Here is a 14,057-nt window from a genome sequence, read left to right as displayed (position 1 = left end):
AAAGACTTTTCTATTCCATCCTCCAGTCCTACAATCCTTCAATCAAAGGACCAGAATGTACCGAGTATATTGATAAATGAGTACCATTACTAATATATCTATGTCATTTATGTTCATCTAAATGTATATTCATATCCCATTCATATTCACATATGTGTGGTGCACAGCTGATATATAACATACATGTCATATGCTAAGTACAGCAAGTATTTGTTACATTCACATAACAATCACACACAGTAATGTTTTGCAACAAACACTACACAACACATAGTATTTGTCAGATACATGTTTTATTTTGATATACAAAATGTAGCATTAATAATAATAATAATAATACATGTTTTTTTGATATACGAAATGTAGCATTAATAATAATAATAATTAATAATTAATAATAAGCATGATCAATGGCATATTGCACATGTATAAGTTTTGTATCACAATGTATAACATGTGCCTTAAAGTGATGTATAAATACTTGTTAGTATTATTATTACACTTTACTCAGAATTTGTTATGTCATGAGCACTTTCCACATCTGAAGAAGAAACGATCAGTCACCTTTTCCTCATTTAATATTTGTGTCACTAGTTCTCTATCATATTTTTTAATCCCATACAAAAGGTTAGTTATGATGTAACAGCTAGCCTAACTACAATCATGTGGAAATAATTTTGTTTTCATGGATTTGAAATGTCTGTCCCCTTTCACTCCCATACTCACAGATAGGCACCTTTCAGAATCCTTCTTTTCCCTTAAGGTTTAGTTCAAGTATCACCATCTTTCAAATTTGTATCTTTTTGTCTTTTTATGCCCAGTTAATGGAGAACCTTATATGTAGGAGGGTTAATACCTGTTTGCTGAATTGTCTAAATTGGATTAGACTGAACTGAGTTAGATTGGAACAGACTAGATCTCAATGGATCTGATTGGATTGGATTGGACCCAAATTGGACTGGACTGGACTATTTTGTACCTGATTGCACTATCTTGGACAAATTAGGCTAGACTGGACTGAACTGGATTGGATTAGATTGAACTGGACTAGGGTGGATTACATTGGACTAGATGCTGTTTTTATATTTCAATTGTGTGTTTTTCTCTAAGATTGTATTCTCAAAAAAAGTGTGTTAGTTAGGAACAGTATTTAGACTCTCAAATATTGGGAGGGAAGCATTGTTCCTCCACTTGTAAGAACCTCTGTTTTATGCTTTCATTCACAGGTTTTTCAAAGACAGGTTAGTACTGGAGGGAATTTTATCTTCATTTCCCATTTAACATCTGTTCCTTATTTTAATTTCTTTTTTTTTCCCAAAATGATTGAAGATAATTGAAAGATGTGACAATTCCTTGCTTGGTTTTTTTAAACTGTTGCCCAACCTGTGATGAATTGCTCTTACTATATATTTTTTCCTCTTTTTAACAACTGCTGACACAAAAACCTCACAGTAACTCACCAATGTGTGCATTACAACAATCAGTGATGGATAGTTTTTCATAGAATTTTTAGAGTCAAAGAAGTTGCTGATTGGAAGTTTTAGTCATAAATTTATTTTTCTTGGGTCAAGAACTGAAAGTCAACTCACAGTGCTATTTAAGATATCAGGAATAAAGCCTTCTATTTGAGAGACAGAATGGAATAGTAGATAGAAAGCCAGCCTCAGAGCCAGGGAAATCTAGATGCAAGTCCAAACTTTATCTTTAAATACATATATTTTAAATACACAGTGCAACAGATATAAAACATGTATGTCTTACATAATATATACATATTACATACACTTACATATATACTACTTGCATAATATATAAATATACAACACATATGACATATAACACAGCATAAACAATACAAGCATAATTTCTGGCATTTTATTCATATACAAATATGAACATACATGCCCATTAGAAATGGGCAATACTATATGAAGCAGGTATGTGGCAAAGTGCTGGATCTGGAGTTGGGAAGACCCTTCTTTCTGGGTTTAAATCTGGTCACAGATATTTACTAGTTTGTGACCTTGGGCAAGTTGCTTAACCCTATTTGCCTTAGTTTCCTTATCTGTAAAATGAGCTGCAGAAGGAAAAGGCAAACTGCTCTAGTATCTTTTCCAACAAAGCCCCAAATGGGGTCACAAAGAGTTGACTGAGATTGAAACAACTCTGAACAACAACACATACTGTATATTACATTAACATATGCAGGATAAATATCTGCATATATTCACATTTATGTGATGTGATGCAATCTATATGAAGACATGGCTGGCCTTGGAACTCTCTTAAGATAGAGTTTATAAAAGGAGTTGTTGTTTTTTTTTTGTTTGTTTGTTTTGTTTTGTTTTGTTTTTACTATGCATCCCAGCACTCCAATTAGAGGAACAGAGAGTACTAAGATTATTAATGAGATATGAGTACCAGTGCTTAAAAATATATAATACAGATTTATACAACTGTATCCTAATCTTCATCTATACACATATGTGATATATAATTTATATGTAACATATGTCACACATAACATACCATATGTTTACTTTTTATCCCACATTTAACAACTATAACATACACATCATAGCAAAAAAAATAGTAGAAACAAGTCCCTTCCCTTTCTCTAACCTCAATTCCCCATTTAACAAAATGGACTTTGATTTGAACAGGTTTTTTTTTTTTTTTAACATTTGTGTCACAAATCTCAATGGCATTCTGGTGAATCTTATGTTTTTAAGTGAATAAAATAAAATACATAAGATTACAAAGGAAATTAAAAATTGTTCTCAAAATAGTTTTAGAAGATCATGGACCACAGGTTAAGAAGACCCAAATTAGAGGATTTTTAAAAGATTTCTTCCATCTCTAAGTCCTATCATCTAAATTCATAACAGCCAGACTTCCCCGTGCTTGCTGAGTGCAGGTTCTGTGTCTAAACAAAAGTCAGTAGGAAAAAGGCACTCAACATACGGGAAGTTCACTCTGAAGTCACCTTTGCTGGAAGTCTTCCAGTCCAAATATCAAGCAACATGTTTGGAGTGTTACCATGAACATAGCTAATGCTTCCTTCTATCCTCAGAGAGGTAATAGGGCTATCCTTCACAAACATCCTCCTTCAGCACCCTGGATAGCCTCCAGTTGCTTAGGATAGAAGATGGCTAGAAGGGTTCCTAAATGTGGTGTGGCTCTTTAGAGTCCTGGATTTCCTTCAATAGGAAAAACTATGATCCCAGGCCCATTAGTGATTTGAATTTTCACTAATTGACTTAATTCTATTAATGCACATTTCATAAAAGAGGTGTGTGTGTGTGTGTGTGTGTGTGTGTGTGTGTGTGTGTCTTTGAGGAGTTTTATTGACTTGAGAATATCTGATTAGAATTGAAATTTTTTAAGATATATGACATTACTACCAGAGCTCTGTTTAACATAGCTAATTTTATATGTAGGTCATATACAAGTGTCAGGAGATACAGAGGAAGCCTAGGGCAGAGGGAAATAACTTGCATGTGATCACACACATGTTCACACATATGCATATACACCAACTATATATGTGTCTCTACCCAAAACAGCTTTCTTCTATTCCTGTGGTAGGTTTTATATAGGAGAGAGGGGGAGAAGTAGTCTTTGGCTGCCCCTCAAGAAGTGTCAAGTTCAGGTGGGGAGATGAGAAGTACACCTATGAAACAGAACAAAATTAAATAGCATATGGTTAAGTTTTAACTAGTATGACAGTGTTGCTGGTTGGGAGAGGAGGGTTGGAGAGGCAAAACTCCCTAAAGAAGGTAAGATCCAAAAGACCTTGACAGGCTAAAACAATGAACCAATTCTAACAAGATGGAATAATCTTGTGAATTTCTGTTGGTGGAAAGAGCACCCACACAGCTTTGAAATACTGAAATGCTATTATTATATAAATGGGCTTAATTATTATTATCTTCTCCATTTAAATTGCTACAAATCAACTTTATAAGTACAGGATAAGTAAGGCATTATTTTTTTATATGAGAAAGATCAGAGTGTTTTGAGTGGACAGCAGGGTCAATATGAGTCAATAGTGTGACCAGCAGCCAAAAAAGCTAATGTTATCTTAGATTTTATTAAGAGAAATATAACATCCAGAACAAAGGAAGCAGTAATCCTGGTCAGAGCACATTGAAATGTTGAGCTCAATTCTGGTTGCTATATTTTAGGAAGAAACTTAGTGAATTGGAGAAGGTCCAGATAAGGACAACTAGGATTATGAAAGCTTATTCTGTATGAAGAATAGTTGAAGAAAATGGGGATATTTTATCTGGAGAAGAGGTAAGTTAAAGGAGAACTTAATGGTCTTTGAGTACTTGAGGGATTGCTACATGAAAGAAGAGTTGAATTTGTTCTCCTTGGTCCTAGAAAGCAGAAATTGGAGTTTTGAGAGGCTTAGGAATAAATGGAAGAGGCAGAGACAGGTTTCAGTTTGATATAAACATAAAGAAAAATCTCCTAACAATTAGAGCCATTCCAAAGTGAAATGGTTTGCATCATAAGATAATGAGTGCCCCTTCATTAAAAATATTTTTAAAAATCTACATTTCCATTTCTTTGGGATATTCTAAGAGGTTTCTGGTTTGGGTATTGATTGGACCAAACATCCTCTGAGAGTCTAAGTAAGTAGAGGATATAGAGTGGGCAGTGATACAATTAGAAGATCTGGGTCCAAACCTTAAATCTGCTGATTACTGGCAATATAAGAGCAATCAAGTCATGTCATCTACCTGAGGCTTAGTTTACATATCTGCACAATAAAGATGACAGTACTTCTATTTTTTACCTCACAAAGAAGCTTGGAGGACAGTGTTGTGTGAATTTGAAATACTATTGCATTCCAAAGTTCTTTGAGGCAAAACTCATAGGTTGATCACATAGGTAAGGTAAATTGTAAAAGTGATTCCTATTCAGGTATGGTTTGAGAGCCCTTCCATCTCTAAGATTCATTGATTTCTCCACTGACATCCTTCTCTGATGCCTCGTCTTGGATGACCCAAGGCATCAGATATTATCAAAGGGGAATGAAAGGCCTAGTAAATTTCTCCAGCCTGAAAACACCCGAGATAACAGACTGTGCTTGTCATCCAAAAACCAGCTTAGCTAAGTTTAAAGAGGCTCATTACTAGAAAGTTGGCTACCAAGAGATGAATTTTTCATCCTCATGAGAATTGTTATGGTATGACTGCATTCTGTGTAGGTGGACAGCTTCCACACCCCTTGAAGGCCTGAAATGTTATGTTTAGTGAGATTAATTATTAGCCAAAAAAAACCCACAGTCTTTCAGAGCAGGAAATGACTCCAGGAGCCATCTAGTGTAAGCCACATCTGAAAAAGAATTTCTATTTCAGGGCAGTTAGGTGGCACCATAGTAGATAGAGTATAAGCCTAGAGTCTTTCTGAATTCAAATCTGGCCTTAGACATTTACTAGCTATGTGACCCTGGGCAAGTCCCTTCACCTTGTTTGCCTTGGTTTTCTCATCTGTAAAATTAACTGGAAAATGAAATGGTAAACCACTACAGGATCTTCCCCCAGAAAACTTTAAATGGAGTCATGAAGAATTGGACACAATTGAAAAATGATTCAACAACAACAAATTTATCAATTGATAAGTGATTATCTGACCTCTGTTTGAAGGTCACTATCAATAGGGTAAACCCATTGCCTCCTATTTTAGGAGAACTCTAATTTTTAGAACTTTTTTTTCCTACAGCAAGCCTAGATTAAGCTCTTGGAGATTTCTATCAATTGTTCCTGATTCTGCTCACTGGGACTAAACAGAACAAAGCTACTTCTCTGACTCACTCTCAACTCACCCAGACTAGCTAGTTGAGTGCTCAGAATGTGGCTGTTTCTAAGCTTATGAGCTCTCACTATTGCTATTGTATAGCAATGAGAAGAACTGTTACAAAATATCTCCCCAAAGTAGGGGCACACTTTCCTAGAAATATATTGAGAGCCCAAGGGAAAATAGGTTCAAGCTTGGAGGGTAACACATCTTTTGGAGGTTTTTTTGCTGAAGTCCTTTTTTACCTTTCATGAAATTTCCTTGAGTGATGGTGTAACTTTCTGCTAGGTTTTTATAGAGTCTTGAAACTGACTTATCTCAGTATTCCTAGTGTTCTTCAGTATTCTTTCAGCTACCTGTCCATATGTTCCAACAGTACAGACTGCTGATGCAGGGATGCTGACTTCTAAGATGACAATGAGAAATCTAAGTCTTTCAACCTTCCAAAATTTATGAAGTTTTCCTTTGGTCAAGAATAGGGAAGTCCAAGTGCTCGCTTTTCCTTTTCCCCAAGTGATTCTTTGTCAGGGGTTTGTTTGACTGGAATTGTTTCTGCCACTTGATGGCCAGAAACTGCAATGCTGGAGGTCTTGACTAATTTGCTGTTTTATAAAAGATCCATAAGACACTATTGAGTCTCCTATTCGATGTCATACCACTTCATTAAACAACCTTTTCTCCTTCAAAACTGACTGACCAGGTTGTTCTCACCTACTCTGATGCTCTTGATTTAATGACTAATTCAATAGTGGCATTCTCATTTGTTTAAGGGAGTTACTTAGAGTGGAGTAGAATGATTCACTGATTGATTTAATTATTCCCCACCTTTACATGAGATTTTAACCTTTTACAGTGTTATTCCTTCTTATCTTTTGAATCCCATTATAATTCCATTATATCTAAAGTGCAGTTTTTTTCTAGATGTTTTTGAGTTGTTTTTTGGGGAAAGTAATTGCTCTACCATCTTTCTGGTTGTGTGATCCAAAACAGAATCAGGTGAATCTCTTTTTAAATAACATCTTTTTAAGTCCTCAAAGATAGCCATCATGACCTCTCTGAGTCTTCTCTTCTCCAAGCTACACAATCCAAATTCCCTCAACTGATCCTCATGTGATATGGAATATCATGGTCACTCATCTGAATACTCTCAATTTTTTTTCTCTCTCATTAGATTGTAAACTTCTTGAGAGTAGAGCTTGTCTTTTGCTTCTTTTTGTATCTCCAGAACTTAGCACAATACCTAGACCGTAGTAGGCTCTTAATAAATAATTATTGATCCATTATCAATTTTATTTCTAAGCTCCGATATAGTCAGTTAAATTGTGATTAGTTCTAGGTGTCACAGTTTAAGGAGGACAATTCATTAAATTCAGGTAAAAATTCTATTAGCTATGCAAATATTGGTATTCACAATAGTGTAAGTTGGTTTTTAGGACCTTAAGAAGTTTTAAAAATCATGATTCCTAACCTTTTGAAGTAGAGAGTCCTTCTATTCTACCCCCTAATTTCTTTGACACCTACATGATTTGGTTGTCCTATTAGTATCTGTTGATTGATTGAGATTATGCCTGATTCAATATGGACCCCTCCGACTAATTTTGTGGGCCAACAATTGAATCCCATTTCCTCATTTTGCAGATAACTTGCAGCTCAGAGGGGAAATGACTTGTTTAAGGCCACATAGCTAGTATGTAGTAGGACAAGAGACAAGAATCCAAATATTCTGAAATCTAGGCCCTAGCTTCTTAGTAGAGAGGATGGATCACTAGGCAACCCTTCCAGCTGTTGATGATTTCTTGTTTATCCTTTATATAGCTTGCTTCGTATTTATTTGTTTATATGTTTTCTCCCCATTAGATTTTAAGTTCCTTGAAGTTAGGGACTATACCATCTCTTTTTGTTTCCCTAGCAATTAGCCACAGTGCTTCCTACATAATAAGCACTTAATAAGTGTTTATTCAATTGAATTAACTGGCTGGGAGAAGGAGTAATACAGGCAAAATGGTTTAAATGGATGGCCCATTTTTTGTTGTTTCCTTGAAATTATAGTATTTTAGCACCTTATATAGATATAAAGTGGGAGACTGCCAAAGTGAGGGAATGGGGGAGGAATATAATATCTTCTGTAACTTTCTTGGTAAAATGAAGGGATCGCGTGTCCAACAACTTGTTGCCCCTATTCCAGCTTTGAGGTTCATCCTTGGTGAGTCAGTGGTTCAGTCTGTCAAAATCAAGGTAGGTAATTCTAGAACTCCTGTACAGAGTGAGTCAGGCAGATCAGCAGCTTAAGATAATATGTCCAAGCCTAGGGTATTATGTTCTGGAACAACCTATGAGTAGGCCCTTACAGCAGTAAGGACCCCAAAAAAGGGTAAGAAAACATCTCTCCCTAGGAGATATTGGGATCAGATTGCACTCCATTCATCTGATGTCTGCCATGTTCTACTTACATATTATGGCACTGCTCATATCTTATATGTTACATTGCTCATATACATAATATAATTTTAATATATAAAATATGATATAATTATTGACTAATATAGCATAATTATTAATTAATATAATAATATAACATGATATTAATGAGACAGAAAACCCATGTATGGGCTCATTTTGGTGTTTTTTTCCCTTGAGGGAATTGGGGTTAAATGACTTGTTCAGGATCACACAGCTAGGAAATATTAAGAGTCTGACTGTAGGTTTGAACTCAGGTCCTCCTGACTTGAGGGCCAGCACGCCACTGCTCCATCTAGCTGCCCTATGAGCTCATTATGTGCCCAGAGGAAAATTCTATTTAGTGGAAGCTCCAGACTCTACCCTGTCATTGGTAATATAAACATGCCATTTATATGTGACTTTTATCACAAATGAGCCTGGACAACAAAATGTGAATGGCTCAAGAATGACCCTTCCCACTACTTCGATTATAATTGAAAAACAGAAACTTTGACCTATTTTTCCTTCCTTTGCGCATGGCCCATACACATATTTTGGTTTCCTCCATGTCTGCAATGAAGACTTATATGCATACTTATACATTGGGAGTGTGTTATCTTAGCATCAGACAAAGATAATTTTGTTTACCTTAAAATTTTTTTGTAACTTTGAAACAAATTTCTAAGTTTATTTTATTATGGAATTAATTGAGTGATCTGTCTAAAAAAAGATTAATAGAGTTCTGACATCCTAAAGGCACAGGAAGATGTAGCCACTGGTGTGAAAGGGTGATGTCTAACTTCTCAAGACCTGATTCTAACGCTATTTTATTCTTTTCCAAAGGCCATGGCGATGGGGATGATGACCGAGTATTACCACTTTATCTTCACAACTCTGGTAAAGTATGACCTCCCCTTGTTTCAGGGGGTATTGAGGGAAGGATTTGGAGAGGCAGATAAACTGAGGTCAAAGTATGTTTACTGGCTTGAGGAGTTTAGGGTTCAGTCGGAGGAAGGCTTGGGCTGGGGAGGAGAGAATGTTTAGGAAATTTTTTGTTTTCTTTGGTTTTAACTTTTCCCTATAATGGCCATGTGGCTTTGAGGATTCAAATATGCCGAGTAAGGTCCTCTCAGGCTGCTATATCAAGTCCTGGTTTTTAGTGAAAGTCTTTGAACTTGAGCTGAGCCCTCAAAATGATTGAAGCTCCTAGAATCCAGGCCCCAGCTCCATGGTCCTCTTATGCCAGTTAGGTTGGTATTTCTTGGTCACTGAGAGGCAGTGTGCTCTAGTGAAAGACTTGGAATCAAAAAGACCTGAGATCTAAACCCACTTCAAACACTGGTGGAACTTTAGGCAGGTGATGACTTCTCCTAGTCTCAGTTTCTTCACCTTTATGATGGGAATAATAATAGCCTGTACGTTGAGGGCTTGTTGTGAAAATCAAATGAAAGAATATAGATGAAGGGCTTTGCAAATCTTAGGATTTAAAGAACATCCCTCCATTGATATATCCATATCCTCCAACTTACTTTTCTTTTCATCATCTAATGCTCACATACATGCACTTATACACATACATATACACACACTGCAGTTTTAACTTTAATAGCATGAAACTGCACTAAGACTTTTGGGTCATCTTGTATATGGATACAGGAAATCCCAAAAGTCCGAGTATAGTATGTACATGTGTGTATATATATGATCACATATATCCATATACATACACAATCAATCAGTGGGTATTTATTAAACACTTACTTTGTACTAATACTATCCTAAGTGCTATGGATACAAGTACAAAAAATTAAATAATCCCTTTTAGCAATGGGTTTACCTTCTAGTGAGGAAGACAACTACTACATATAAAATAAAAGCAATATGGATAGTGAGTCAAATGCACAGGCATGTATAAATTGTAATTGAGTATTTTGTGTGGATATATAGTCACTTATCTGTTTATCTACACACACAGTAGTAAGATATAGGATAATTTGGAGCTCTCACTAGAGAGCTCATGACAGGCTTCAAACAGAAGCTGGTAGCTGAGCTTCATCTTTCAGAAAGAAAAGGACTCCATAAGGGAGGGGTTGAAGAGGAAGCACATTCCAGTCGTGAGGGAACTGCCAAGGCAAAGGCACAGAGATGAGAGACGGTGTGATGTAGAGAACAGAATGGAAGGTAACTCAGCTGGATCACAAAATGCAGGAGTGGGAGGAATATATCAATGTCCAAGGAGATCAGAAACATAGGTTAAGTCCAGATTGTATGGGGCTTTAAAAGCTCAATAAAGGAGTTTATATTTTTATTTTATGAGTATTTATATGATATATATTATATTTATGTACATATTCTATGTATATGTATATACATGTACATTACTCTAGGCTTACTAACATATACCTACATACATTTTAGCTCTCCTCTTCTACTGTAGTTACTGTCACCTTAATAATTACTGGTCCCAAATCAATAGTGGGAGGATCACAGACTGAAAGGATACTGAGACACAACAGGGACATATTTATGATGCATTTTTGTTAGAATCTAGCTTCCTCATGAGTTCTAAAATGGACTAGATATCCTTTACCATGTATATCTCAGGCCAGGACAGAAACTGGAATTGTAGACATGTAAATATTTCCTTTAAGTTTTTTAGGATTTTGATGTCATGACCCATATTGGAAAAATCGCCTACTAATAGACCATCTGTGTACAGATGATTCAGCCTATGTGCTCTAATGGAAAGAAAAGTAAACAAGCTGTTTCTCCTGTAGGAATCATATCTATTGCTTTTCAGGGTCAAATCCAACAAAATTTATTTTTTAAAGCCTTCTATTCGCTATGTGCTATTTATATCCCAGGATATAAATAGGGTAAGGGATTGAACTTGTGATTTCCTTAGTAGAGAATTTCCAGATGAAGATACTCTCTTTATGGCATACCTTCTGTTTAACTGAGAGTCCTGCCAAAATAATTAAGAAGTTAAATGTCTTCTCTCCAGTAATATGCCAGTGGTGAGACTTGAACACATGTTTTCCTAATTTCAAGGCCAACTCTCTATCCATTCTTCTGTGGGGTGGAGGGGATACAAAGACAAAACTTACAATCAACAAGCTCATAATCTACTAGAATTATATGTCACATAAATAGATCCCTGTCACTGATCATTCAATCAGGGAAAGAATGCCAATTTGGGAGAGAAGGAAGAGAATCCAGTAGGATGCAGTAGATGGGCCAAGCCTTGAAGGAGGTTTAGGATTCAAACTGCTAAAGATGAGGAGCAAGTGTATAACAGGCATGAGGGATGACCTATCAAAAGCATGGAGGAATAGTGGGTGGAATAAAATAATGAGTTCAGAGAACAGTAAGTAAATGAGTTTGGCTGGAAAAAAGGGATTTTTAAAGGCTTAATATCTCATATGATCATTGAAAAATAAAATATTGAGTCATAAAAACCTTAACATATGCATTGTTAATATCTTTTCTGTGAGGACCATTGACATTTTGTTTCCTTTTGAATGAAAGCTAATGAACCCCGGGCTTGAAAAAGGTTGAGCAGCTAGCTCTTCAGGCATTTCTGTTATGTGATGACCCTCCCTCAGCTCTTTAATACTCTGCCTGCAGATTGGAACTATTGATTCCCAGTGAAATGAACTATGTAGATTGCATCAAATATCTTTTCCCTTTCTTCCTCCTTTTTTTTTCTTCTCATCTTTCTCTTCCTTTCTCTCATGTCTCTTTCTCTTCTTTTTCTCTCTCTTACTCCCCTCTTTTCCTTTACCCCAAAGGGATTAGCCCTTTAGGGACATTTAAGGGTATTCAGGGGGCAGCTAGGTAGCACAGTGGATAGAGCACCAGCCCTGAATTCGGGAGGACCCGAGTTCAAATCTGGTCTCAGACACTTAACACTTCCTAGACCTAGGCAGTTTATTTCTTTTGATCATTTATCAATTGGGGAATGGTATTTTTAAAAAATAAATTTGACTCACTTATCTTTACATTTGACAAATGAAGTCTTCATCAGACTTCCTTAAAAATTCCCCTGGGGCAGCTAGGGGGCGCAGTGGATAGAGCACCAGCCCTGAATTCAGGAGGACCCGAGTTCAAATCTGGTCTCAGAACTTAGCACTTCCTAGCTGTGTGACCCTGGGCAAGTCACTTAACCCCAGCCTCAGGGGGGAAAAAAAAATCAGAAGATCCAACAAATGGCTGTCAATAATTTAATGAATATAAATATTTATTAAGAGACTACCACATGCTAGGCGCTATGCTAAATACTAAGATAGCAAACAAAGATACAAAGTCAGTCCCTGCCCTCAAAGAGCTTATAATCAAATGGAAACTATAGAAACAAGATATATTCAGGATAAACAGGAAATAATCAAATAAGGGAAGGCACTAAAATTAAGAGAGACTGGGAAAGGCTTCACATAGAAAGTGGGATTTTAGTTGGGACTTGGTGCCAGTGGGTCAACCCTACCCTTGGCAATTGCAAACAATTCGAATATTATTAAACTAGGATAGAGGACAAAATGGGAGACACTTTGAAACTGCAGTTTCAAACTAGAGTTCAGCCAGACTAACCTGGGGCAGATTTCCATCAGCAGCTGCCACTTCAAGAGAACTGGCCAGATTGGCTTTGTCCCACCCCCTTACACACACACACACACACACACACACACACACACACACACACACACACACCCCTACCTGACAAGACCTCCATGCTTCCCCAGGGACACGGAAGATGAGACCCACTTTTCTTAAGACTGAATTCTGAAGTTCCGACTCAGAGGGAAAAATAACCACAAAGATGGGGTGAATGGAGTTCTCTGGAGGGCCAGGGCTTGAATCTATTCTGCCATTCTAGCCAGGTTCCGAAACTACAGCCTGGAGTCAGTTATTTCCCATGCAGCCATGGAAGGGGCCAGTCAGCACCTGGAAGCCTCGGGGCACTGGTTTCCACACTGTCAGTGATTACCTAACAGCTCCTGGACAGATTGGCCCATATGTAGGCTTGGCTCCAGTTCCCCGCGGTAAGGGGGCTTTGCTGGCCTCCGGGATTGGGGGCACTGCAAACAACCCGGCGGGCCAGAGCCCTGCCCCCCTCCTCCCCTCCCCCACTGACCACACAGCCAGCCCCTGACTGCCGAGGCCCAGCCTGCGCCGCGGTGCTGACAACCGTGTGCTTTTCTGATCCTGAATGTTTTCCGTGATTTCTCTGGCTGCGCCACTGGGAGGGGGTGGGGGATGAGGGGGGAACCCGCCCCAACCAAACGAGCCCAGGGGGCCTCCCCGCGCATCAGAAAGCTGGAGGCGGCCTCTACTTCATCAATATTTAGTCAGCCTTCTCTCTCCCGGAGATGCATAATGCATAGCCCTGAGCACGCCGAGAACGTTTGAAATCTGGCCGGCTTTGCGGGAGCCTTGGGTTCCTCTTTGACAGACAGTGCATGCAGACTCCTCTCTCGTTGGCCGGGGCTCCGGCGGGCACTGCGGGCGGGACCACCAGGGGCCTGAGCTCTTTAGTAGCCAAGGCTTCCTTTGAAGTTGCTCATTCTTCTCCGACTTCAATCCTGTTTCCTAATCACCGCGGGCACAGGCCAATTTGAATTTCTATGGAGAGACCCATAGTCCTAGACATGAAGAGACAGAAAGGAAGGGAAAGAAAACACACACACACACACACACACACATACACACACACACACACACACACACTCACACACACACACACACTCACACACACATACACACACACATATATACACACATACACACACATATATACACACACGCACTCACAC

General features: G+C 37.9%; 1 protein-coding gene across 5 annotated transcripts in view; it reads left to right on the top strand.

The window, feature by feature from the left end:
- Window positions 1-14,057, top strand: part of GRIK3 (glutamate ionotropic receptor kainate type subunit 3) — a 324,916-nt gene that overhangs the window by 196,505 nt on the left and 114,354 nt on the right. For all 5 annotated transcript variants that reach the window (XM_074305178.1, XM_074305177.1, XM_074305176.1 and 2 more), the window contains exon 5: window positions 9,091-9,144. In XM_074305178.1, coding sequence (XP_074161279.1) covers window positions 9,091-9,144 — 54 coding nt within the window. The remainder of the gene's footprint in view (window positions 1-9,090; window positions 9,145-14,057) is intronic.

The sequence above is a fragment of the Sminthopsis crassicaudata genome, chromosome 3, assembly GCF_048593235.1.
Source record: "Sminthopsis crassicaudata isolate SCR6 chromosome 3, ASM4859323v1, whole genome shotgun sequence".
Taxonomy (NCBI): domain Eukaryota; kingdom Metazoa; phylum Chordata; class Mammalia; order Dasyuromorphia; family Dasyuridae; genus Sminthopsis; species Sminthopsis crassicaudata.
Note: the sequence above shows the minus strand (reverse complement) of the source record. Positions and strands in the feature narration are given on the sequence as shown.